The 23,261-nt window shown below is 46.6% G+C and overlaps 1 protein-coding gene and 1 non-coding gene across 2 annotated transcripts in view; one reads left to right on the top strand and one right to left on the bottom strand.

Moving 5' to 3' along the window:
- The first annotated feature begins 408 nt into the window (after window positions 1-408).
- LOC140409698 (U2 spliceosomal RNA) lies at window positions 409-602 on the top strand. Its single transcript, XR_011940486.1, has one exon. It is a non-coding gene; the product is annotated as a U2 spliceosomal RNA (small nuclear RNA).
- Window positions 603-3,571: 2,969 nt separating this feature from the next.
- The window catches only part of nol6 (nucleolar protein 6 (RNA-associated)), a 144,740-nt gene continuing 125,050 nt past the window's right edge, over window positions 3,572-23,261 (bottom strand). The window contains 3 exon segments of the mRNA XM_072497229.1: window positions 3,572-3,852; window positions 9,048-9,149; window positions 20,019-20,219. Coding sequence (XP_072353330.1) covers window positions 3,703-3,852; window positions 9,048-9,149; window positions 20,019-20,219 — 453 coding nt within the window. The 3' untranslated portion in view covers window positions 3,572-3,702.

Here is a 23,261-nt window from a genome sequence, read left to right as displayed (position 1 = left end):
TTCAAACAGGCCCTATTTTCACTGTTCCAAGGACCTTAACTCACAGAACGAGAGTCACTAATTTAAGGTGGCAACACAAATGCTCTTGAAGGGTTGATAAGGTGTCATAATATGAAGTCATTTAAATCCCAAACCCTTTCAACGTAAAAAACTAAAGGTTGCAGCTATCAGTTAGAGTAAAAACGAAATGGTTGCTGGACAGTTTAGAGATAGGTCAGCTTGTGTAGCTTAGAGATAAACTAGTACCATCAATCCTCAGTTCCAATAGAGTTCATTGTTAACATTTTCCAAGGGTTTTAATTACAGGGAAGCCTGTTATGAATGCTTGGCTGAGTTTTAAAAGTTCCAACAGCACTTGTCTCAGTAGGGGGGCCCCGAGTTCACATTCTGATCACGTTTTAAGAGTCGATCGCTTCTCGGCCTTTTGGCTAAGATCAAGCGTAGTGTAGATTGAGCCTTTTGGCTCAGATCTGGTATGTCTCTCTTGTGGGGACCATGAATTGGATTTAATTTGAATTGGTTTTTGGGGCAGGCGAGGAGCTGGATTAGGGGTTCGCCCCTGTCCACACTCTGAGCCCTGGCTTTGTAACTCAGAAAAAGTAATTTAAAAAATATTTAAAACAGTTTTAAGAGTCTATTAAAGAATTAGCTGCATTTGATGAGGTACCGAATACAATTATGTTTATTTTTCATAACAGATTGACCACTTGTTACAAATAAAGATTGCAGTGTTGCGAGTCGGGACTGCCTCTTTAATTTTAGGTAAAATGCAGAAACGGAGGCAGTCACATGTCTTATTCTGAATTCTGCCGACATATCTGGGTGACATGGTGATCAAATAGGGGCCCAGATGGTCTTACTAGAAACACGTTTCAAGCCATCTATACCTGTAGAAAACAAGCAGAGCAGAGGAGCTGACAATAGATTGGCTGGTTGGTCTCCAAATTACAGGGAGGTATTAGGAATGTTAGGTTTTTGCAAACAATTAAACTGCCTACATAACTCAAAATAGAATGGAATTGGGGGTGTAATGGATAGTTAATCAGCATTTCTATATATATATATATATATATATATATACACAAGGCATATGTGATTCATGTTGCCACGGAAAGGGGATTTACCAAACGAGACGCATGGCAAATTGCTCACAACGCAAGATGTTGGTGGGAACTCGTGTTCGGATTGAAGAAACCAAATGTGTGTGTGTTTAAATGAACCTAAAGATTTTCCTAGCTTTGGCTGGTGGGAGAATCCCTAAATTCATCCCTCGCTGTGGTAATCAGTTCTAGGATTATGGGTTACCCAGGTGGGAAAGGAAAAAAAATCAAGTCCTCGGGTGCCAAGAATAACTTTGTACTGATTCCAGGAAAGAAAGTGTCCACTTAAGGGACAGAGTACGGTTATTACCCATGGCAGGGGGATTTTTGGTTGTCGTAAAAGTTAAATGGGGGATCTGTTCTGTACTCCAGAATATAATTTGCCTACTCTGATTTGTTTAATCAGTGTTGCTTTTAGTCAGCCATTTGATGGAAATTGGAGCCTCTCCCCTTACTATTAATAGTTTCAGGCTACGCCATGCATCTAAAAATGTATGCTGCCACAGCAACTCAGACTCTGGGGGAGGGGCGGTTCAGTTGGCTGGACAGTGTTGTGGACCAGATATGTGCCAACAGCACGCAGTTCGACCCCTGTTCTCTCTGGGGTGAATTAATTTAAGACCTGCCTCCTTGTTCTACCTGTGGTAGAGATCGGAGCAGCGTGGGTTGAACATGACGTCAGGCAAAGAACTCAAGAAGTAACTATATTACAGTAAAAGTCTTAAAGCTTGACATCTTCTCATGTGAGCCTTTCATTCACTGGAAGTTCAACTTTCATTTTAAAAGTAATCAGTCTTTATGGGGGTTATAACTGAGGGAATTTAAAAGCTTTTAATGGGTTTTGCGATTGCAATTTTTTTTCCTGCATTAGATTGTTAGAAGTGTTACTTATTTTCATCTCCACGTGGCTCCTGAGATCTGCCCATTGTGTCTACTGAGTGAAAAGCTATGGAGGTATTATGGGGGTTATGAGGTTGCATGGAAGAGGCATGGGGAGAGTGGTGGGGGGGGGGGGGGTATATGAGGTGTGATGGTTAGAGGGCCTAACAGCATTTAAAACCACTGAGACGAAGTTCCAGAGAATTCAGGTGGGCCTTTTTACTAGCTCACCTCAGCAATGACCGGCCACCTCACATCTGCTTCCCAAGTTGGCGGCTCTGACTCAATTCTGCCCCAAAGTTAAAATTGCACGTGTCTGGATATTGAAGCACGCCTGCGGAGTTGGAAAATTGTCGCACTGCTCATCAAACATCTAGTAGAGGAGCAGAAATTTCCTCAAACTAAAATTCCTCCATTGCCTTCAGGCCCTACCTCAAATTCCATTCGCTAGCCATTTCTCTGGACATTGTCCATAGCTGAATCATACCGTTCACAAACTTGGCATCCTAATTCACTGAGATTGTAACCATGGGCGCGATTCTCCGACTCCCCACCGGGTCGGAGAATCGGCGGGAGCCGGCGTGAATCCCACCCCCGCCGTGTCCCGAATTCTTCGCCACCGGAGATTCGGCGGGGGCGGAAATCCCCCATCTATTCTCCGGTCCGCGATGGGCCGAAGTCCCGCCGCTGTCAACCCACGCCAGCCGGCGTGGATTGAACCACCTTTCGAATGGCGGGACAAGGCGGCGCGGGCGGGCTCCGGGGTCCTGGGGAGAGCGTGGGGCGATCTGGCCCCAGGGGGTGCCCCCACGGTGGCCTGGCCCGCGATCGGGGCCCACTGATCCACGGGCGGGCCTGTGCCGTGGGGGCACTCCTTTCCTTCCGCCTTCGCCATGGTCTCCACTATGGTGGAGCCGGAAGAGACTCCCTCCAGTGCGCATGCGCGGGGATGCCGTGAGCAGCCGCTGACGCTCCCGCGCTTGCGCCGCATGGCAAAGTCATTTCCGCGCCAGCTGGCGGGGCACCAAAGGCCTTTCCCGCCAGCTGGCCGGGCGGAAATCAGTCCGGCGCGGGCCTAGCCGCTCAAGGTGAGTGCTCGGCCCCCCAAGATGTGGAGAATTCCACACCTTTGGGGCGGCATGGTGCCGGACTGATTCGCGCCGTTTTTGGCGCCGGTCGGCGGACATTGCGCCGATTGTGGAGAATCGCGCCCCATATATCCAGATCATTTCCGTGCTCTTGAAGTTTCTGTACATCTCCAACATTTTATGAAATAACCTGAAAATATTAATACCATTTTGAAACAATGATGTGGAGATGTCAGCATTGGACTGGGGTGAGCACAGTAAGAGGTAATACAACACCAGGTTAAAGTCCAACAGGTTTGTTTGGAATCACAAGCTTTCGGAGCACAGCTTCTTCATCAGGTGAGCCCTCTCTTATCTGGACTCAACTGATGAAGGAGCTGCGCTCCGAAAGCTAGCGAGTCCAAACAAATCTGTTGGACTTTAACCTGGTGTTGTAAGACTTCTTATTATTTTAAAACAAGACATAACGTTTTCCAGGGATTCTGAATGAATATATAAAATAGATGAATATATAAAAACATTTATTATTTTCAATACGGTAATTTATAATATTTATTTTACTGCACTTTCATGTTTTCTAGCATGTCGACCCAAAAGTTCGTCACGGAGTACCAATCTCGAACGGATTCATATCCCTAGATCTTCCATTTCTCAGTCAGTGCTTCAATTGATTTCACTAAACCAGCTCCAAGAATTTCAAAGTCTTCCATGATGGCCTCCACATTGGGGATCATTTGAAGTCCATTTTCTTTAGTTTCCAACATTTTTGCATTGATGTGGGAAGTCTGTAATTGACAGAAGAAAAGTCGTTATTTAAGCAGGATTCTACTGCAAAACATGATAACTAATTCGTACTAAAACATGTGGAACGTTAGCTCGCACTCATGAAGTAGGAACTTGTTGGAGATTATTGTTGTGAAAATGTCTACTGTCATGATTCAAATATTTAAGAATTATAATTTTTAGTTTGGGGGATGATGGGGGTGGGGGCATTTTCTGGCTGTTCTCAGCAGCCGGCTCTTCCGGCCCTGCCACTGACGAATCCCCGCAGCGGGTTTCCCGGCAGCGCAGGGTCGCTTCAATGAAAAATCCCATTGAAAGCGGCGGGGCCAGAAGATTCGAGCCGCCTCCTGCTGCCGAGAAACACGGCGCTAAGGGCGTGGAAACCCCACCCCACTTTCCCAACATGTTTAAATGTAATTTAAATTAAAACCTCTGGTGAAAAGCTGGCAAAACATATCCACAGTGATTGCAGTTCAAAGGGCAGCCCGTGCTTATTTAGTGAGGTCAGAGTTGGAAGTGTGAAAACATTATTCAATGAGTGGCTCCTTTCCGAGTTTGATGAAGACGAGATGTCTACACTCGTATTCATAAGGAGTTTAAATTATTCATACCGTTTCACTGAAGAAAGGGAAGATTTGGGAACAGGAAATAATTAATTTGAATCTCTTCTCTGGGACACCTGGGTGTGCCATACTGCTGTGGGGGTAGATTGCAGCGTTTTTTTGGATTTGAGTTAATCTGTGAGATTTCTCACACTGTTGTGAGGTGCTCAAGAAGAGAGCAGGGTTGCCTTCAAATACATTAAAAACAAACGGGAGGTAAAAGTTGACATTGGGCTGCTCCAAAATGACGCTGGTAATCTAGTGATGGGAGACAAGGAAATAGCTGAGGAACTAAATAAGTACTTTGCGTCAGTCTTCACAGTAGAAGACATGAATAATATCCCAACAATTCCAGAGAGTCAGGGGGCAGTTGAATATGGTAGCCATCACAAAGGAGAAAGTGCTAGAGAAACTAAGAGGTCTAAAAATTGATAAATCTCCGGGCCCAGATGGGCTACATCCTAGAGCTCTAAAGGAGATAGCTGAAGAAATAGTGGAGGCGTTAGTTATGATCTTTCAAAAGTCACTGGAGTCAGGGAAAGTCCCAGAGGATTGGAAAATCGCTGTTGTAACCCCCCTGTTCAAGAAGGGAACAAGGAAAAAGATGGAAAATTATAGGCCAATTAGCCTAACCTTGGTTGTTGGCAAGATTCTAGAATCCATTGTTAAGGATGAGATTTCTAAATTCTTGGAAGTGCAGGGTCGGATTAGGACAAGTCAGCATGGATTTAGTAAGGGGAGGTCGTGCCTGACAAACCTGTTAGAGTTCTTTGAAGAGATAACAAATAGGTTAGACCAAGGAGAGCCAATGGATGTGATCTATCTTGACTTCCAAAAGGCCTTTGATAAGGTGCCTCACGGGAGACGGCTGAGTAAAATAAGGGCTCATGGTATTCGAGGCAAGGTACTAACATGGATTGACGATTGGCTGTCAGGCAGAGGGCAGAGAGTTGGGATAAAAAGGTTCTTTTTCAGAATGGCAACCGGTGACGAGTGGTGTTCCGCAGGGTTCAGTGTTGGGGCCACAGCTGTTCTCTTTATATATTAACGATCTAGATGACGGGACTGGGGGCATTCTGGCTAAGTTTGCCGATGATTCAAAGATAGGTGGAGGGCCAGGTAGTATGGAGGAGGTGGGGAGGCTGCAGAAAGATTTAGACAGTTTAGGAGAGTGATCCAAGAAATGGCTGATGAAATTCAACGTGGGCAAGTGCGAGGTCTTGCACTTTGGAAAAAAGAATAGAGGCATGGACTATTTTCTAAACGGTGACAAAATTCATAATGCTGAAGCGCAAAGGGACTTGGGAGTCCTAGTCCAGGATTCTCTAAAGGTAAACTTGCATGTTGAGCCCGTAATTAAGAAAGCAAATGCAATGTTGTCATTCATCTCAAGAGGCTTGGAATATAAAAGCAGGGATGTACTTCTGAAGCTTTATGAAGCATTAGTTAGGCCCCATTTAGAATACTGTGAGCAATTTTGGGCCCCACACCTCAGGAAGGACATACTGGCACTGGAGCGGGTCCAGCGGAGATTCACACGGATGATCCCAGGAATGGTAAGCCTAATATACGATGAACGTCTGAGGACCCTGGGATTATATTCATTGGAGTTTAGGAGGTTGAGGGGAGATCTAATAGAAACTTACAAGATAATGAATGGCTTAGATAGGGTGGATGTAGGGAAGTTGTTTCCATTAGCAGGGGAGACTAGGACCCGGGGGAACAGCCATAGAATAAAAGGGAGTCACTTTAGAACAGAGATGAGGAGAAATTTCTTCAGCCAGAGAGTGGTGGGTCTGTGGAATTCATTGCCACAGAGGGCGGAGGAGGCTGGGACGTTGAGTGTCTTTAAGACAGAAGTTGATAAATTCTTGATTTCTCGAGGAATTAAGGGCTATGGAGAGAGAGCGGGTAAATGGAGTTGAAATCAGCCATGATTGAATGGTGGAGTGGACTCGATGGGCCGAATGGCCTTACTTCCGCTCCTATGTCTTATGGTCTTATGGCCACTACACTCACCTCTCTGCCTCTTGATCCTCCTGAATTTCTGGTATTCCATTGGTGTCTTCCATCGTGAAAACAGATGCAAAGTAATTATTCAGTTCCTCTGCCATTTCTTTGTTTCCTATTACTACTTCTCATTTTCCAGTGGTCCAATATGTCTATTCTTGCCTCTCTCTTACCTTTTATATATTGAAAAAACCTCTGGCTATTTTCTTTTACATTACTAGCTAGCTCACACTCGTATTTCATCTTTTCCTCCCTTATTGCTATTTTAGTTGTCCTCTGCTTGCTTTTAAAGGCTTCCCACTAATCCGCGCCACTTTGTATGCTTTATCTTTAGCTTTTATGCTGTCAGCCATGGATGCCTTGCCCTCTCCTTCGCATGTTTCCTTCTCCTCGAGATGAATTTCTGTTGTGCCTCCCGAATAACCCCAAAAAAACCCTTCCATTGCTGTTCCACTGTATTCCCAGCTAGGCTCCTTTTCCAATCAATTCTGGCCAGCTCATCGCTCATATCTTTGTAGTTAACATTATTCAATTGTAATACAGTTACATCTGACTCTAGCTTCTCCCTCTCAAAGTGCAGGGTGAATTCTATCATATTGTGGTCACTGCCCCTCATGGTTCCTTCACCTTAAGTTCCCTAATCAGGTCTGCCTCATTACAGATCACCAAATCCAGAATTGCCTGTTCAGTAGTGGGCTCTGTCACAAGCAGCTCCAAAAAAAATCTTAGACACTACACAAATTCCTTTGCTTGGGATCTACTACCAACCTGAATTTCCCAGTCCACCTGCATATTGAAGTCCCCCATGATTATTGTCTTTTTTATATGCCTTTTCTATCTCCTGATCTATTTTCTGCCCCACATCCTGACTACTGCTGGGGGGCCAGTCCATAACTCCCATCAAGGTATTTTTTCCTTTGCAATTCCTCACCTCTACCCACACAGATGCTATGTCTTACGATCCTATATCACTTCTTGTTATCCTCTTGCTAACAAGGATAATTTTATCTTCAGCTTTAGATATTAGGATATTTGGGGTGCCAGTATTATTCATTTTCTGAGGAACTCTCAATGTGTATTGCAGTTGCGCTACTGTCCTGACCCAGATGCAGGTCATAATGAATAAATATGTATGGGTTGATGAGAAAATTACCATTGATTCTGTTAGGAAAATAAAAGTAGTTTAAAGGGATTTATACTTGTATAGGTAAACATTAAAAAAGGTATATGGTAAGTGGGTGTATTTCAATATTTCTGTGCCTGGAAGAGTAAAACCTATAGTTAGATTCATGTTGGACAAAGGTGTTTGAATGTGTGGGGTTGGTTAAGCTCCAACTGTGCTTCTATTGTGCTTAGAGAAGGCCAACCGTGAAAAATAAATAAAAGGCATCAGCATGCGGGTATTGCTTAGCAACTGGAATCTTGTATGGTAGGAAGGCTTTCAAGTTTAGCTTGGCTAATTTGATTGTTGTTGAAGATAGGTAGTAAGAGGGAAGGCAACTCTCACAGCTCTGTTTGAAGCAGTTGGCTGAGAAGGCTAGAGAGTGATCATCTTTCTCAGCTTAGCTAGAATTAAAGCCGTACCATAGTGTAATGGTTAAGAAAAAACGTGCAGAAATCTAAAGTCCAGCTGGCTAGGGCAACTAGAGAAATGAAGAGGAGTATCCAAGAAATCTGCAGTTACGTGAACAGAGACCAAGGCATTGTTCGTAAGAATACAAGGAAGAGTAAACAAAGTGCTCGGAGTTAAAGAGACAATTGCAGTAACCAAATTTTAAGTGGGACAGCAACCTTCAAAGGTAAAAAAAAAAACACCTTATGCCACTTTAATACAGTCTGGGAATCGAGAATTAATGTAAATGCAAGCAGGTTGCATAGTAGTCAAGACGGAAAAATCCTAAATGGGTTGGTGTCAAATCTTGGACTGGATTCGCTGTTAAAAGTGGAGTGGAGCTTGGTTTAAAAGTGTAATTGGAAAACCTGGTCTGGATTTTGGAATGCAAACCGCTTAGGGAAAGTATAATTATGTAAAAGAAATTTCAAAACGGATATTTGGGAGTGAAGTTTGGAAACTCTCATGTAACAATCATTTGGGGGGATTCTGATGAGACATCCACAAACACTCACTTGGGGAGAGTATTTGCCCACAGTCATCTTGTGTGCTTAAAAGGGATTTTGTGTTCATGAGACCATTGTGTATCAAGATGCACATTGTAATCCATGCTAATCCTAGGGGGAGATGGAGGTGGGGCGAGTAAAGGCCTATTGTATCACAATCCAATTTTTTCATGTTTAATAAATATTTTTTCTTGTTGTTAAAACTAATTAGCAATCTTGTGACTCTGTTCCCCCACGTTTATAAAAAATAATTTACGTTCTTTTGAGCCAGGGTTTCATTCTGGGATGTTCCTGCCCAGTTATAACATCAATTGGGATCATTAACAATACTAATGGTTTTGTAGGATTTGGCACTATCTTGTTCGGAATTAAAATGCAATAAATATAGAATTTGAAGTTATCAATAGCAGTGCAACATATACTTCAATTCTAGTTCAAATATTCCAAACTTTTTATACCATTCATACCTTAAACGGTTGAGGTGTAAAAGCGTGAGGTTTCCAAAGCACAGCAATCAAACATCCACCATGGTTATCGTAGAAAAACAGTGCAAACTCTCCAAAAGCACTCTGTAACAGAAATGAGCATTGCAATTAATCAAGAACGCATTCAAACAATCAATGCTTGGTTCATAATGCGGCGAGATTTCAAGCCCGAACTAAAGACAATTACAGGACAAATTCTGTAACTGAGAAGGACAAAATTCACTTGTCAAGTTGTTGACATTAAAATGATTCAAGAACTAGACAATGTCCGTAAATTGCGACCAGCATTTCCTCAAGGCCTGATTAGTAATTGGTACAAATGCAGTGACTGGGTAGTGGAGGAGAAAATGAAGGAGAATCACACTCATATTGTTGAGCATCAGCTCAAAATATTACTTCAAATGTCTTCCATCACTACCATCAATAAACCGAAAACTAGTGGCACTTCTCCCTTATGTTAAATAGCTTGAAATGCTCTCTGCAAGTATAATACACAATTAGGACAGATAACAATCTTCTTTCTTTGTTAATGTAGAGAAGGGCAAAATTCTTCCAGAAAATAATCAAGTGTCATTTCAGGCAGGAACACCGGTGAGAGTCCCACCAGCTGTTCCAGCACGATTTCCATCGCAATTCACCCACACTTCTTTTTTCTGGAGCTTGGGGAGATTCTCACTGAATTATCTCACACTTAACATTTTTTCTGGAGTGGGCAAGACCAGTTCCTCAGCGATCAGGATCTCAAAGTTAAAATGACCCCCACAGGGCAGCACGGTGGCACAGTGGTTAGCACTACTGCCTCACGGCGCAGAGGGCCCAGGTTCGATCCCGGCTCTGGGTCACTATCCGTGTGGAGTTTGAACATTCTCCCCGTGTTTGCGTGGGCTTCGCTCCCACAACCCAAAGATGTGCAGGCTAGGTGGATTGGCCACGCTAAAATTGCCCCATAATTGGAAAAAATAAATTGGGGACTCGAAATATTAGAAGAAAAAAAAATGTCCACTGACATCACGTCCCTCCGCAGACATGGGCACCACCCCGGCCCTTGACAATCACCCCCCCCCCCCCCCCCCCCCCCAACATCACAAACGACCATGACAAACCCCCCAACACCAGGCAGGCATGTGGGGATGACTCCCCGACCGCCCCCCCTCCCCCCACCCCCCCATCCATCCATGTCAGCATAAGGACATTCCACCCCCCACCACCACCAAGTGAGCATCCCCGCTTTGCGGTCGCACGGCCCCCTCCCCATGTGCCCACTTCAGGCCCATCCGCATGTGCACACTTCAAACCACCCGTTCATCCCCATCCCATCTCCTCCCCCCCCCCCCCATATCCCTTCATGTCCCCTCTAGGCCTTGCTCCTTCTGACCCCCCCCCCTCACCCTCCGCTTTCATGGCCATGGCCCTACTCAGGCCCCATCCCATGGCACCCTGGCACTTACAGGGGGCTGGGACAGTGCATGGTGCATCATCACGTCTAGCTTCCGTTTTCGCAAAACTAGTACTGATTTGTGTCGGCCTCACGCTGTGCCAGGGGGGCCGGTGGATCCTGGAGACCAGGAGACTCCGGCCTTGAACGGGCTATGCACCCTCACCCCGCCAAGTGACCATACCCCACTATCGCGTCGCCGAGGAGACCCCATTTTCAGCCGCTCCCCGGTTTTCATAACGTGAAAGGAGGATTGGGTAGGCGGGGTGGTGTGGGGTAAACTCATGCAAAAGAATAGATTAATTAGAGTCTGTTTCACGTCCAGTTCTTCATCGATAAAATAAAAGCTGGTTACATTGCCGCCGGCAGTGACTACAACTGGCTGGGTAACACCTGAGCAGTAAGCCGGCAAGCGATTCAGTGAGTGAAACTATTGAACATTGCACTGCTTACACACAAGGTATAATTAACAGTATGAACATGCAAACTAATCATAACAGACAGGGAAACAAGATCTCCAGGTTAGCATGTGTATTTTAAGTTGCCATTCCAGTAAAATCTCTCAATAATTGGATTAGAGAACTTCCGGTTGCGGCGATGACCAGCTGAGCCGCACGTTTCGGCAGCTCCAGCTCGAACGGACCTTCGGGCTCTTTTAAGAGCCCCAACGGGGAATTTTTTCGGGACGAAACCCGGTGTGGGGTGAGACAACAGGGAGTCCCCCCCCAGCGAAAAAGAAAAATATCGGCAGCGGCGGCCAGATTGCGAAGAATCCTCGAGGACAGGGGCAGAAGGAAAAAAGGAGCAAGATGGCGGCGGAGGGAGCCCAGGCGACATGGGGGCCGGACCAAGACGAATTTTTGAGATGGTGTGGGGAGCTGCTTAAAAAGGAGGTGCTGGCCCCGATGCTACAAGCAATTGAGGGGCTTAAGGAGACACAAAAGACCCAGGAGATGGAGCTCCGTGGGTGGAGCAGAAGGTGACGGACAACGAGGCCTGGCGGTCAAAATGCAGACGCACGAGGTGCTCCACAAAAAGTGCATTGAAAGGATTGAAGTCCTAGAAAACAAATCACGGAGAAAGAACCTCCAGATCCTGGGTCTCCCCGAGGGAGTGGAAGGAGCGGACGGCGGGGCTTACGTGAGCACGATGCTACGCTCGCTAATGGGAGCTGAGGCCCCCTCGGGCCCCTTGGAAATGGAAGGGGCCTATCGGGGCCCTGCGAGGAGACCAAAGGCGGGAGAACCACCTAGGGCGATGATCGTGCGATTTCACCGCTTCAATGACAGAGAGGTGGTTCTGAGATGGGCCAAAAAGGTACGAAGTAGTAGATGGGAGAATGCGGTGGTACGAGTGCACCAGGATTGGAGTGCGGAGGTGGCGAGAAGGAGGGCGAGTTTTAATCGAGCCAAGGAGGTGCTACACAAGGTGAAGTTCGGGATGTTGCAGCCGGCGCGACTGTGGGTCACGCACCAGGAGAGGCATCACTACTTCGAAACGGCGGAAAAAGCATGGATCTTCCTTACAAACGAGAAACTGGATCAGAACTGAGGGACTGATGTTGGAGGGGAAACGACAATGCTGATGTATATAGAGATGTAAATTGGGGAGGGGGGGGGGGGACACTGAGAAATGTGGGCGCCGGTGGGGGGGGAAGAAGAGACATAGGCGGGGGATGGGGAATGGGAGTGGGGCGGTAGAGGGAGCTGCGCCACGAGGGGCGGGACGGCTTTAGAGAACACGGGGCTTATTTTTCTTGTTCCCGCGCCAGAAAGATGATGGCGGGAAGATAGGCGCAAGGCGGATGGGAGTTCCCCACACGGGGGGGTCAAGGAGAGAGCGGGAGAAGCCGGGGTCAGTTGAAGTCAGCTGACTTTCGGTAAGCAATATGGGGGGAGTAACCATGCTAGATGCGGATCTAGCGGTGGGGGGGGATAACTGGGTTGCTGCTGCAGAGATCGAAAAGGAACTGGTAAAAGAAAAGGTGGGCGGGGCGGGAATGCGTCACCTGGGGAACGGGTGGGTGCGCGGAACCGGGACGCGGGAGAGGGTGATGGCTAGTCGACAGGGGAGGGGGGCAGGCAGCCCCCCCAGTTCGGCTGATCACGTGGAACGTGAGGGGCCTAAATGGGCCAATTAAGAGGGCCCGAGTGTTTGTGCACTTGAAAGGACGGAGGGCAGACGTGACCATGCTTCAAGAGACGCATCTGAAGGTGGCGGATCAAGTTAGGTTAAGGAAAGGATGGGTGGGACAGGTGTTCCACTCAGGGCTGGATGTAAAGAACAGAGGGGTGGCCATACTGGTGGGGAAACGGGTGTCATTCGAGGCTAGGGACATTGTAGCAGACAGCGGTGGCAGATATGTGATGGTGAGTGGCAGACTGCAGGGAATGGAGGTCGTGTTGGTTAATGTATATGCTCCGAATTGGGATGATGTGGGATTTATGAAGCGGATGCTGGGACGTATCCCGGACCTGGAGGTAGGAAACCTGATAATGGGGGGGGGGACTTCACCACCGTGCTGGACCCAGGGTTAGATAGATCTAGATCTAGGACCGGAAGAAGGCCGGCAGCGGCCAAGGTGCTTAGGGGGTTTATGGACCAAATGGGGGGAGTGGATCCGTGGCGATTTGTTAGGCCGATGGCCAAAGAGTTCTCCTTCTTCTCCCATGTCCACAAGGTGTACTCCGGATAGATTTCTTTGTTTTGGGAAGGTCACTGATTTCGAGGGTGTAAGGAACTGAGTATTCAGCTATAGCTGTTTCAGATCATGTCCCATACTGGGTAGAGCTGGAATTAGGAGAGGAGAGGGAGCAGCGTCCACTCTGGCGACTGGATGTGGGATTACTGGCGGATGAGGGAGTCTGTGGAAGGGTGCGGGGATGTATCGAAAGGTGCCTGGAGGCCAATGACGACGGGGAGGTCCGATTGGGAGTAGTATGGGAAGCTCTAAAGGCGGTGGTCAGAGGAGAGCTGATCTCCATCAGGGCCCACAAGGGGAAAACAGAGGCCAAGGAAAGGGAAAGACTACTGGGGGAGATTTTGAGGGTAGATAAAAAATATGCGGAGGCCCTGGATGAAGGACTATACAGGGAGAGGCGACGACTCCAGACGGAGTTCGACCTGCTGACCACAGGGAGGGCAGAGGCACAGTGGAGGAAGGCACAGGGGATGAGATATGAATATGGGGAAAAGGCGAGTCGCCTGTTGGCCCACCAGCTGCGAAAGAGGACAGCGGCAAGGGAGATAGGGGGAATTAGGGATGAAATGGGAGCCACGGTGCGGAGAGCAGGGAAGATAAACAAGGTGTTTAAGACCTTTTACGAGAGGCTATATAGGTCCCAACCCCCGGAGGGAAAAGAGGGGATGCAGCAGTTTTTGGACCAATTAAGGTTCCCGAGGGTGGAGGAGCAGGAGGTGGAAGGCCTGGGGGCGCCGATTGGGGTGGACGAAGTTACCAAAGGGCTGGGGAACATGCAGGCAGGGAAGGCCCCGGGACCAGGTGGGTTCCCGGTGGAATTCTATAGAAAATATGTGGACTTGTTGGCCCCGCTGCTGGTAAGGACCTTTAATGAGGCCAGAGAAGGGGGGACCCTACCCCCGACAATGTCGGAGGCGACGATATCGCTAATCTTGAAGCGAGATAAAGATCCGCTGCAGTGCAGGTCCTATAGGCCTAACTCACTGCTAAATGTGGACGCCAAGTTGCTGGCAACAAGGATAGAGGATTGTGACCCGGGGGTGGTGCACGAAGACCAGACAGGGTTCATAAAGGGGAGACAATTAAATGTCAACGTGCAACGGCTATTAGGGGTGATAATGATGCCCCCAGCAGAGGGGGAGGCAGAGATAGTGGTGGCAATGGATGCAGAGAAGGCATTTGATAGGGTTGAGTGGGAGTATATGTGGGAGGTGCTGAGGAGGTTCGGGTTCGGGGAGGGGTTTGTCAGCTGGGTTAAACTCCTATATGGGGCCCCAACGGCAAGTGTGGTCACAAATCGGCAAAGGTCGAAGTATTTTCGACTAAACAGGGGAACAAGACAGGGATGCCCGTTGTCCCCATTACTGTTCGCGCTGGCAATTGAACCACTGGCCATAGTGCTGAGAGACTCCAGAAAATGGAGAGGGGTGATTAGAGGGGGAGAGGAACACCGAGTGTCACTCTACGCGGATGACCTACTGCTGTATGTGACGGACCCAGTGGGGGGGGATGACAGAGGTCATGCAGATATTGAGGGAGTTTGGAGATTTCTCAGGATATAGGCTTAACATGGGAAAGAGTGAGCTTTTTGTGATACACCCTGGGGACCAGAGTAGAGGGATAGATGGCCTACCGCTAAGGAGAGTGGAAAGAAACTTCCGATACCTGGGGATTCAGATAGCCAGGAGTTGGGGAACCTTACACAGACTCAATCTGACTCGACTGATGGAACAAATGGTAGAGGATTTCAAAAGGTGGGACATGCAGCCGCTGTCGCTGGCGGGCAGAGTGCAGGCGATTAAGATGATGGTCCTCCCGAGGTTCCTATTCGTGTTCCAATGTCTCCCTATACTGATCACGAAGGCCTTTTTCAAAAAAATAGATAGAAACATCACGAGCTTCGTGTGGGCAGGGAAGGCCCCGAGGTTAAGGAGGGGGTTCCTACAACGTAGCAGAATCAGAGGGGGACTGGCGTTGCCGAATTTGGGCGATTACTATTGGGCCGCCAACGTGGCGATGATTCGTAGGTGGATGATGGAGGGAGAGGGAGCGGTGTGGAAAAGGGTGGAGATGGCGTCCTGCAAAGGAACAAGCTTAAAAGCGCTGGTGACGGCGCCACTACCGCTCTCCCCGAAAAGATTTACCACAAACCCAGTGGTGGCGGCAACATTAAGTATTTGGGGGCAATGGAGGCGACAGAGGGGGGTGCTGGGAGCCTCGGTGTGGTCCCCGATCAGGAACAACCATAGGTTTGCCCCAGGGAGGCTGGACGGAGGATTCCAGAGCTGGCACCAGGCAGGAATCAGGAGAGTGGGAGATTTATTTATAGATGGGACATTTGCGAGCTTGGGAGCGCTTGAGGAAAAGTATGAGCTGCCCCGGGGAACTTTCTTTAGATATATGCAGGTGAGAGCGTTCACGAGACAACTGGTGAGGGAATTTCCGCTGCTCCCGACACAGGGGATCCAGGACAGGGTGCTTTCGGGGGTGTGGGTCGGGGAGGGCAAAGTGTCAGAGATATATCGGGAGATGAGAGAAGAGGGGGAGGAGCTGGTGGGCGAACTGAAGGGAAAATGGGAAGAGGAGCTCGGGGAGGAGATTGAGGAGGGTTTGTGGGCTGATGCCCTAAGCAGGGTAAATTCCTCTTCCTCGTGTGCCAGGCTTAGCCTAATCCAATTTAAGGTGCTGCATAGAGCACACATAACGGGAGCAAGGTTGAGCAGGTTCTTCGGAGTGGAGGACAAGTGTGGGAGGTGCGGGGGAAGCCTGGCGAACCACACACATATGTTTTGGTTGTGTCCGGCACTGGAGGGGTATTGGAGGGGAGTGACGGGAGTGATCTCGAAGGTAGTGAAGGTCCGGGTCAAGCCAGGCTGGGGGTTAGCTATATTTGGAGTAGCGGATGAGCCTGGAGTGCAGGAGGCGAAAGAGGCCGATGTTGTGGCCTTTGCGTCCCTAGTAGCCCGGCGTAGGATTTTACTCATGTGGAAGGAAGCGAAACCCCCCGGACTGGAGGCCTGGATGAACGATATGGTGGGGTTCATAAAACTAGAGCGGATGAAGTTTGCGCTGAGAGGATCGGCTCAAGGGTTCACCAGACGGTGACAACCGTTCCTCGACTACCTAGCGGAACGTTAGGGGGAAGATAGATGGCCAGCAGCAGCAACCGGGGGGGGGGGGGGGGGGGGGTAAAATTGTTTGTGTTTTTGGAGGGGGAGAGGGAAGCATTACTTTGCGCTATTTGGTTAGTTTACTATGTTAGTTAAACAATGTTATATAGCAGTTATCATGTTACCATTTTTGTTGATTTGTAAGGGAAAAAATTGTGTTTGAAAACTTTAATAAAATATATATTTTTTAAATAAAGAAATTGGATTAGAGCCAGAGGTAGGACCCAAGCCCCTGACAGATCTTGCATAATGCTGTCAGTTATGAAGGCGGGTTCGGCATGGTGATTCCAGACAGGTGTTTGGGTGCGATTCAGGCCGGTATTCACCCACGCTTAGTAATTTTTTTGGAGCTTGGAGAATTTCTCTCTGGAAAATCCCATTTACAATTTTGTTTGCAGTGGGGAACTAAAGTCTTTTGCAAAACCCGCTCCTCAGAGATTGGAGTGCCATTTTTAAAGGGTGTCCAGATTGCAAAGTGAAGTTGGGTCCCCACATCCCCCACCCATGGACATCAACACTCCCCGCAGGCATAGGCAACACCTTCACCCTTCAACCCCTGGAGGAGCAACCTCCCCACATCACTAATCGTCCGCGAAACCCCCCACCACCAGGCACAAGGGTGACCCAGTCCCCCACACCCATCCATCCTCGCGTGATCGGGGAATAACAACCCCCCTCCCCACATGAGCATATCCCACTCCAGGGCACCCCGTCAACCCTGCATAACCCCCCTCAGGCCCCAGCCTTTGGCTGTGCCAACCTGTCGCAGCCCAGGTGCCAGGTTTGCACGGCCCAAGGGCCAGGTTGCCACAGCCTCGGTGCCACTGCCCTGTCCCCGACCACTCAAGGTCTGCCCTATCCTCCGAGCCTGCTGATGGGCCAGCACATCTGGTCTCCATTTGACCAGTGCTAATTAACACCAGCATGAGGCCTGGTGGGTGTAACCAGTGACTACCGGCTGCAATCTCAAACAGGCTACGCATATTTAAATGAGCTATTAATGATTATCTGGATCATGCCCGGCAAGGGAGAGATCCAGATCGCTTAGCCGTTCAGCTGCATTGTGCTCGTGCACCTCCCGCTATGCACCCGGGGCAACAGTATCGGCGCCAGGCGCAACATGGTGAGAAAATCATGCCCGAAGGATTGTAAGATTGGAGTACAATGGTTAATTTTTCAATCGGTGCCTATTTATGTCTGCTCGGCATGGACTTATTTTGGCATTTTTTATGTCGTTGTTGAACTAGATTTCAATTGCACACTTAATTGAGCCCTGTTGACAAGTGCAATGAATCTTGTGATGAGTGCAGGAATTTCAGATATATTGTATTATTTCTATTTGGTACAGTAAGGGTTAAAGGCTTGGGTTGTGTGTGACTGCTGCAGTAGCGTTTTTCAAATTCCTAGTTAGCAAGACAGCTAAGGCTGTTCGGGAGCCAGAGGTGAAATTAAAGCATCAGAAAAGTTTGGGCAAATAGATTTTAGTTTGGATTAAGAAGGTTGCTTGTGGACTAGTTCATTAGCGACAGTGTGTTTCAGCTGGATAAGATGATGTAACTAATGGGAAGAGCTAAAGTACCAGGCATTTTGCAGAAAAGTAGTTTAGTTTTAGATTAGGATGTGAACGGAAGGCAAGCATTCACTCTCGATACAGTTCAGTAGCAGATTCAGATCAGCAATGTCTTTCCAAGCAGTTCAGAGTTTAAGTTGGCTCCTGAAGGTGAAGCGTTGAAGAGTTTCTGAAGACTTCAGCAAGAGAGCCTGCATTGTTCTGACAGGGTCAGGACTTTTCTTTAAAGCAGTCAAAATATCTTGTGCTCAATGTGGAATATCCAGATATCTCTGCACAGCAAGTATTCCGGAGTGCTAACTGTATTTAAAAGTGGATTGGGATTCTAAGATGGTTCTGTTGTTTGAATGGAAATAAAGATAGCAGTTAAGGGTTATTGTGTCACTGTGTTGATCAGCATTGTTTAAGGGGTAATTGTAAACTATTTTCTTGTATGATGTTGAAGTTATTTTAATACTGTGTTAGTAATAATGTTTGTTTTAATATACCATATCCCTATTTTGCGTGAAACCACTCCTGGGCCGATATATCTTTTCCTCACAATCTTACAAAATTAAAACAAAATATTGGGATTTTTGTCCAGTATCCTAGCCACTGTTTGGGTCTGGTCAAGGATATAATAATCGATATAATATATCTCATGTCCACACTGAAGTGCTTCAGAGGAGGAAATGGAAATGATGAACAAGAAAAATGTGAAAGACCAGTAAGTAGGACAGCGAGAATGGAAAGGGACCAGTGGAAGAGAAATACCTAAAAGAAGACAGGGTCAGGAAGAAAAGGAGGCCATCAATTGCAGACACCAAGGATCATGCTGGGCAGGTTCGCTAGCAGTAGAAATCAGCAGGAACATGTTAAATGGCAGAACAGGCTCAAAGGGCTAAATTGCCTTCTCCTGCTCCTAGTTTCCTTGTTTCTATTGTCACTGTAAATTAGACATATTGATAAAAGGCCATCAACCCGAAACATTTAATTGTTTCTTTCTCCACAAATGCTGCCTAGCCTGCTGAATTTTGTCGGCATTTTCTGTTTATATTTCACATTTCCAGTATCCACAATGTGTTGCTTTTATACAAAATGTCAATGTTCATCTGCAAATACAAATCACACACACACACACACTAAGGACCATAACTTCCAATCTCGAGGGTGCTGTACCCAGGTTTGGGGGGGTACTGCAAAGATGCGCTGGGGGAGGTGCCCACATAAGGATTGCACAACAAATACCCACCAGGAAGTTCAAACTTCCGATCGGGAATTACACTGCACTGCGAACCTTCCGATACTCCGATTTAAATGGCAGACTTTGAATGGTCCAGACTGTCGTGCGGGAATAGTTACCCAGGAAAAGTTAGAAGAATCAATCCCACTTCTAACTCCTCGGTAACTGTCGTGTTCACCCAGCCCCTGCCCCACCCTCACCCGGAATGGATGCTACTCCATGTAAACTCTGACCCAATGTATAGCATAATTTATACATAATACACACATGTACATGTAAATTAAAAGTTACAAATTAATACTTTGGCTTAATGGCTTTGGCTTAAATTGTATATTAAAGAATTACAATCATGTTTTCTTATCTCCAAGAGAATTCTGGGAAGGAAACCTATTGATGTGCTCAAGAGCGTGAGGGTTAACAACATGTTCAACCCCAATAACCCCTTCACCACAGCTCCAAGAACAATGATGAAGGAGAAGGAAAGTGAATGGACAGAACAAATACGATATTTTATAATGGACTATTCAAGGAGCTGGTTAAAATAATCATGAACACAACTAAAAATAATCGAGAGATAGTGTGCATGGCTTCTAAACTCTGGGATAAACCAAAATGGTCTGTTCCAATTGTGCATATCATGGTGAATAATGGAGTCAAAACATAGAACTAGTTTAGTATCAAAATATTTCCTCCACGTGGTACATTAGTCTTGGTTATTCTTAATCTAGAGTTCTACTTCCAATTGCTCGCAAAACTGCAATGTAAATTTTCAAAGGAAAACAGAAGGCAACAGCCTCCACGTATTATCAGAGAGGCCAATTATTGTACATTTCACCACCAACACAAAATACTCACCCTTAACTCATGAAGATAGCACTGCACTGGATCATAGCCCACCACTGGCATTTTAAAAAATTTGACTGCTGCATCGTTCCTTAAAGTCCCTCTGTTGTATGTTACTGTCGGCCTGTCAACCGCTTCAAGATGTCTTGGAACATGCCTGGGGTTCAGGTGAATGATGACATCATAAATATCTAAAGGTGGCCGGAATACCATCTAATGTGGGGAAAAAAGGAGAGAGGAAAAAAAACGATCGATACACTGCACGACTTTTTCCAGAGATGTTATTTCAGATTTTTAGGAAGTCTCCACACAGACACATTTGAAAGCCACCGATCCATTAAATTGTCAGGACATCCGTCAACCCCAAACCTCGTCTATTTTACAATCAACCATTCAATCACAATTAAATGCCTTTAAAACCATTGCTTTTTCTGTTCTGTTAGCCAATTTCAGTTCTGGCAGAACAGTAGGAATAATGCACGTAGAAAGGGCAGGTTCTCTAATTGACAGAAGTGGTGGTCCCCACAAGGATCGGTGTTAACAATTCAGTGTATTAACAACTTAGATGACGGGAGCGATAGCCACAAGTTCAAAATTATCAAAGACACAAAAGCTAAGTAACATTCTACTCTTGTTCCTATGATGTTATCGAGCGTACATTAATTAAACAATTCTCCAGAAACTGAAGGGAAAGAGCATGCAAACAGTAATATGTCTGAACTTGACAGCATTACACCCAAGTCAAAGCATAGATTGGCCCCATTCAAACAATGATGCCTAAAGGCACTGTCAAATTCAATTGAATAAGCCAGAGAAAAATTGTATGTTGCAAGACCGCAGTGTATTAAGTGCTTCATAAAGATACCACAAATTTTGGGTGAAGCTACATATTTTATCAAAACTTGAGCTTTGAGAGATCTATTAAGTTCTCACAGCAATCACTTGGTATTCGAAAATCCACAAGTTGCAATGGTGGGCTGGTACTTTTATAAAGACATGGGCTTTGGTTTGTAGTGAGCATAATGACAGACAGCGACAGGTGGTAGGTGTGGGAGAATGAAGTGCACCAGTTGAAATGGAGTGGTGCCACAATCACCTGATTTTAACTGAAGCGAGACTGTAGGTGACAGGAATAGCACCTCCCTTATATTGCATCTACATCAAAAATAGGCTTTGATGCAAAATCTAAGAGAAAATGAGTGCTGAGCATGTTTTAAAATAGACACTTTTGCAATATTTGAAGTTGTTATTGCATCAGTTGGAATACTCTTCCAGAAACAAGGAGAAACGTCAACATAAGAACATAAGAACTAGGAACAGGAGTAGGCCATCTGGCCCCTCGAGCCTGCTCCACCATTCAATGAGATCATGGCTGATCTTTGTGGACTCAGCTCCACTCTCCGGCCCGTACACCCTATCCCCGAATCCCTTTATTCTTTAGAAAGGTATCTATCTTTTTCTTAAAAACATTTAATGAAGGAGCCTCTACTGCTTCACTGGGCAAGGAATTCCAGAGATTCACAACCCTTTGGGTGAAGAAGTTCCTCCTAAACTCGGTCCTAAATCTACTTCCCCTTATTTTGAGGCTATGCCCCCTAGTTCTGCTTTCCCCGACCAGTGGGAACAACCTGCCCGCATCTATCCTATCTATTCCCTTCATAGTTTTATATGTTTCAATAAGATTCCCCGCGTCCTTCTAAACTCCAATGAGTACAGTCCCAGTCTACTCAGCCTCTCGTCATAATCTAATCCCCTCAACTCTGGGATCAACCTAGTGAATCTCCTCTGCACTCCCTCCAGTGCCAATATGTCCTTTCTCAGGTAAGGAGACCAAAACTGAACACAATACTCCAGATGTGGCCTCACCAACACCTTATACAATTGCAGCATAACCTCCCTAGTCTTGAACTCCATCCCTCTAGCAAATGAAAGACAAAACTTGATTAGCCTTCTTAATCACCTGTTGCACCTGCACACCAACTTTTTGCGACTCGTGCACCAGCACACCCAGGTCCCTCTGCACAGCAGCAGGTTTTAACATCTTACCGTTTAAATAATAATCCATTCTACTGTTATTCCTCCCAAAATGGATAGCCTCACACTTGGCAACATTGAATTCCATCTGCCAGACCCTAGCCCATTCACCTAACCTATCCAAATCCTTCTGCAGACTTCCGGTATCCTCTGCACTTTTTGCTTTACCACTCATCTTAGTGTCGTCTGCAAACTTTGCCACATTGCACTTGGTCCCCAACTCCAAATCATCTAGGCTCCTGATTTGTAAGAATATCTATATGCTTTTACATTAATTCTAAACAAAGACAACAGGAACATAGAATTGAGTTAAATAGTATTGAAAAGTCTATCTTTTCCTTCAGTGGTGTTGGTAACATTCCTTACTTCAGGTTTAGTGCTCAGTTTGCATTTTTTGTTAAAGGCCCTTGCTAACCCTGTGGTACAACTTTCAGGTGATTGGTGTATCTGTACTCTTGAGATCCCTTTGTTCCTAGACTTGCACCTTCCAAGAAATAAGTGACCTCCTCATGCTCCAGATCAAAATATACTACCTCTCTTATCTGTGTTGAGCTCTGTTAAAATGTATCAGGTGAAGACAGAATCAGACTAACATACGAGGTAATTCAGACTCAAATATCCTCTTCACACATGAAGGATCAAAGACATTAGGACAATATCCCATTATGGATTACAATTGGAGGGGGTCATGTGATGGGAGCGGCTACATTTTCGGAAGCAGTGGCTCTGCTCATCTTTTAACCAGTGTTTTAATCCTTGTGCACATCTCTTTTGTGTCTTTTCTTGGTTTGCATAGTGTCCTGAAAATTGTTGCTCAGAGTTTCCGCATGATAGAGCCGAGTTACAAAGTTTAAATCCTTGCCTGTTGCGGCAGCTGGAAGAGTTGGGGTGCGGCCCTACCTTTAGTGTCGCAGTGGTTTTTGGGCTCCTGCCTTGAGAGTGCGGTGTGCATCAACGGATGACGGCAGCCAATGAGGATGCTGTTCTGGCTGGAGATCAAGGCTCCGAGATACATGTCGTCAAGGCCCAATTACAGGAGTTGTGAGGTGTTTTTATGGAGGCAATGGAGACACATGAAGAGGTTCTTACAATAGAGAGAACACTTTCCTTGCCGAGAGCCCTCCTCCATATGGTCAAGTACCTGCTGCATGGCCTATGCTCCGTTCTGAAGCAGTCGGGGCAGGAGGAATTGGAGAGGAGTGCTGTCGAGTCTCATCCCAA

The sequence above is a fragment of the Scyliorhinus torazame genome, chromosome 3, assembly GCF_047496885.1.
Source record: "Scyliorhinus torazame isolate Kashiwa2021f chromosome 3, sScyTor2.1, whole genome shotgun sequence".
Taxonomy (NCBI): Eukaryota; Metazoa; Chordata; class Chondrichthyes; order Carcharhiniformes; family Scyliorhinidae; genus Scyliorhinus; species Scyliorhinus torazame.
Note: the sequence above shows the minus strand (reverse complement) of the source record. Positions and strands in the feature narration are given on the sequence as shown.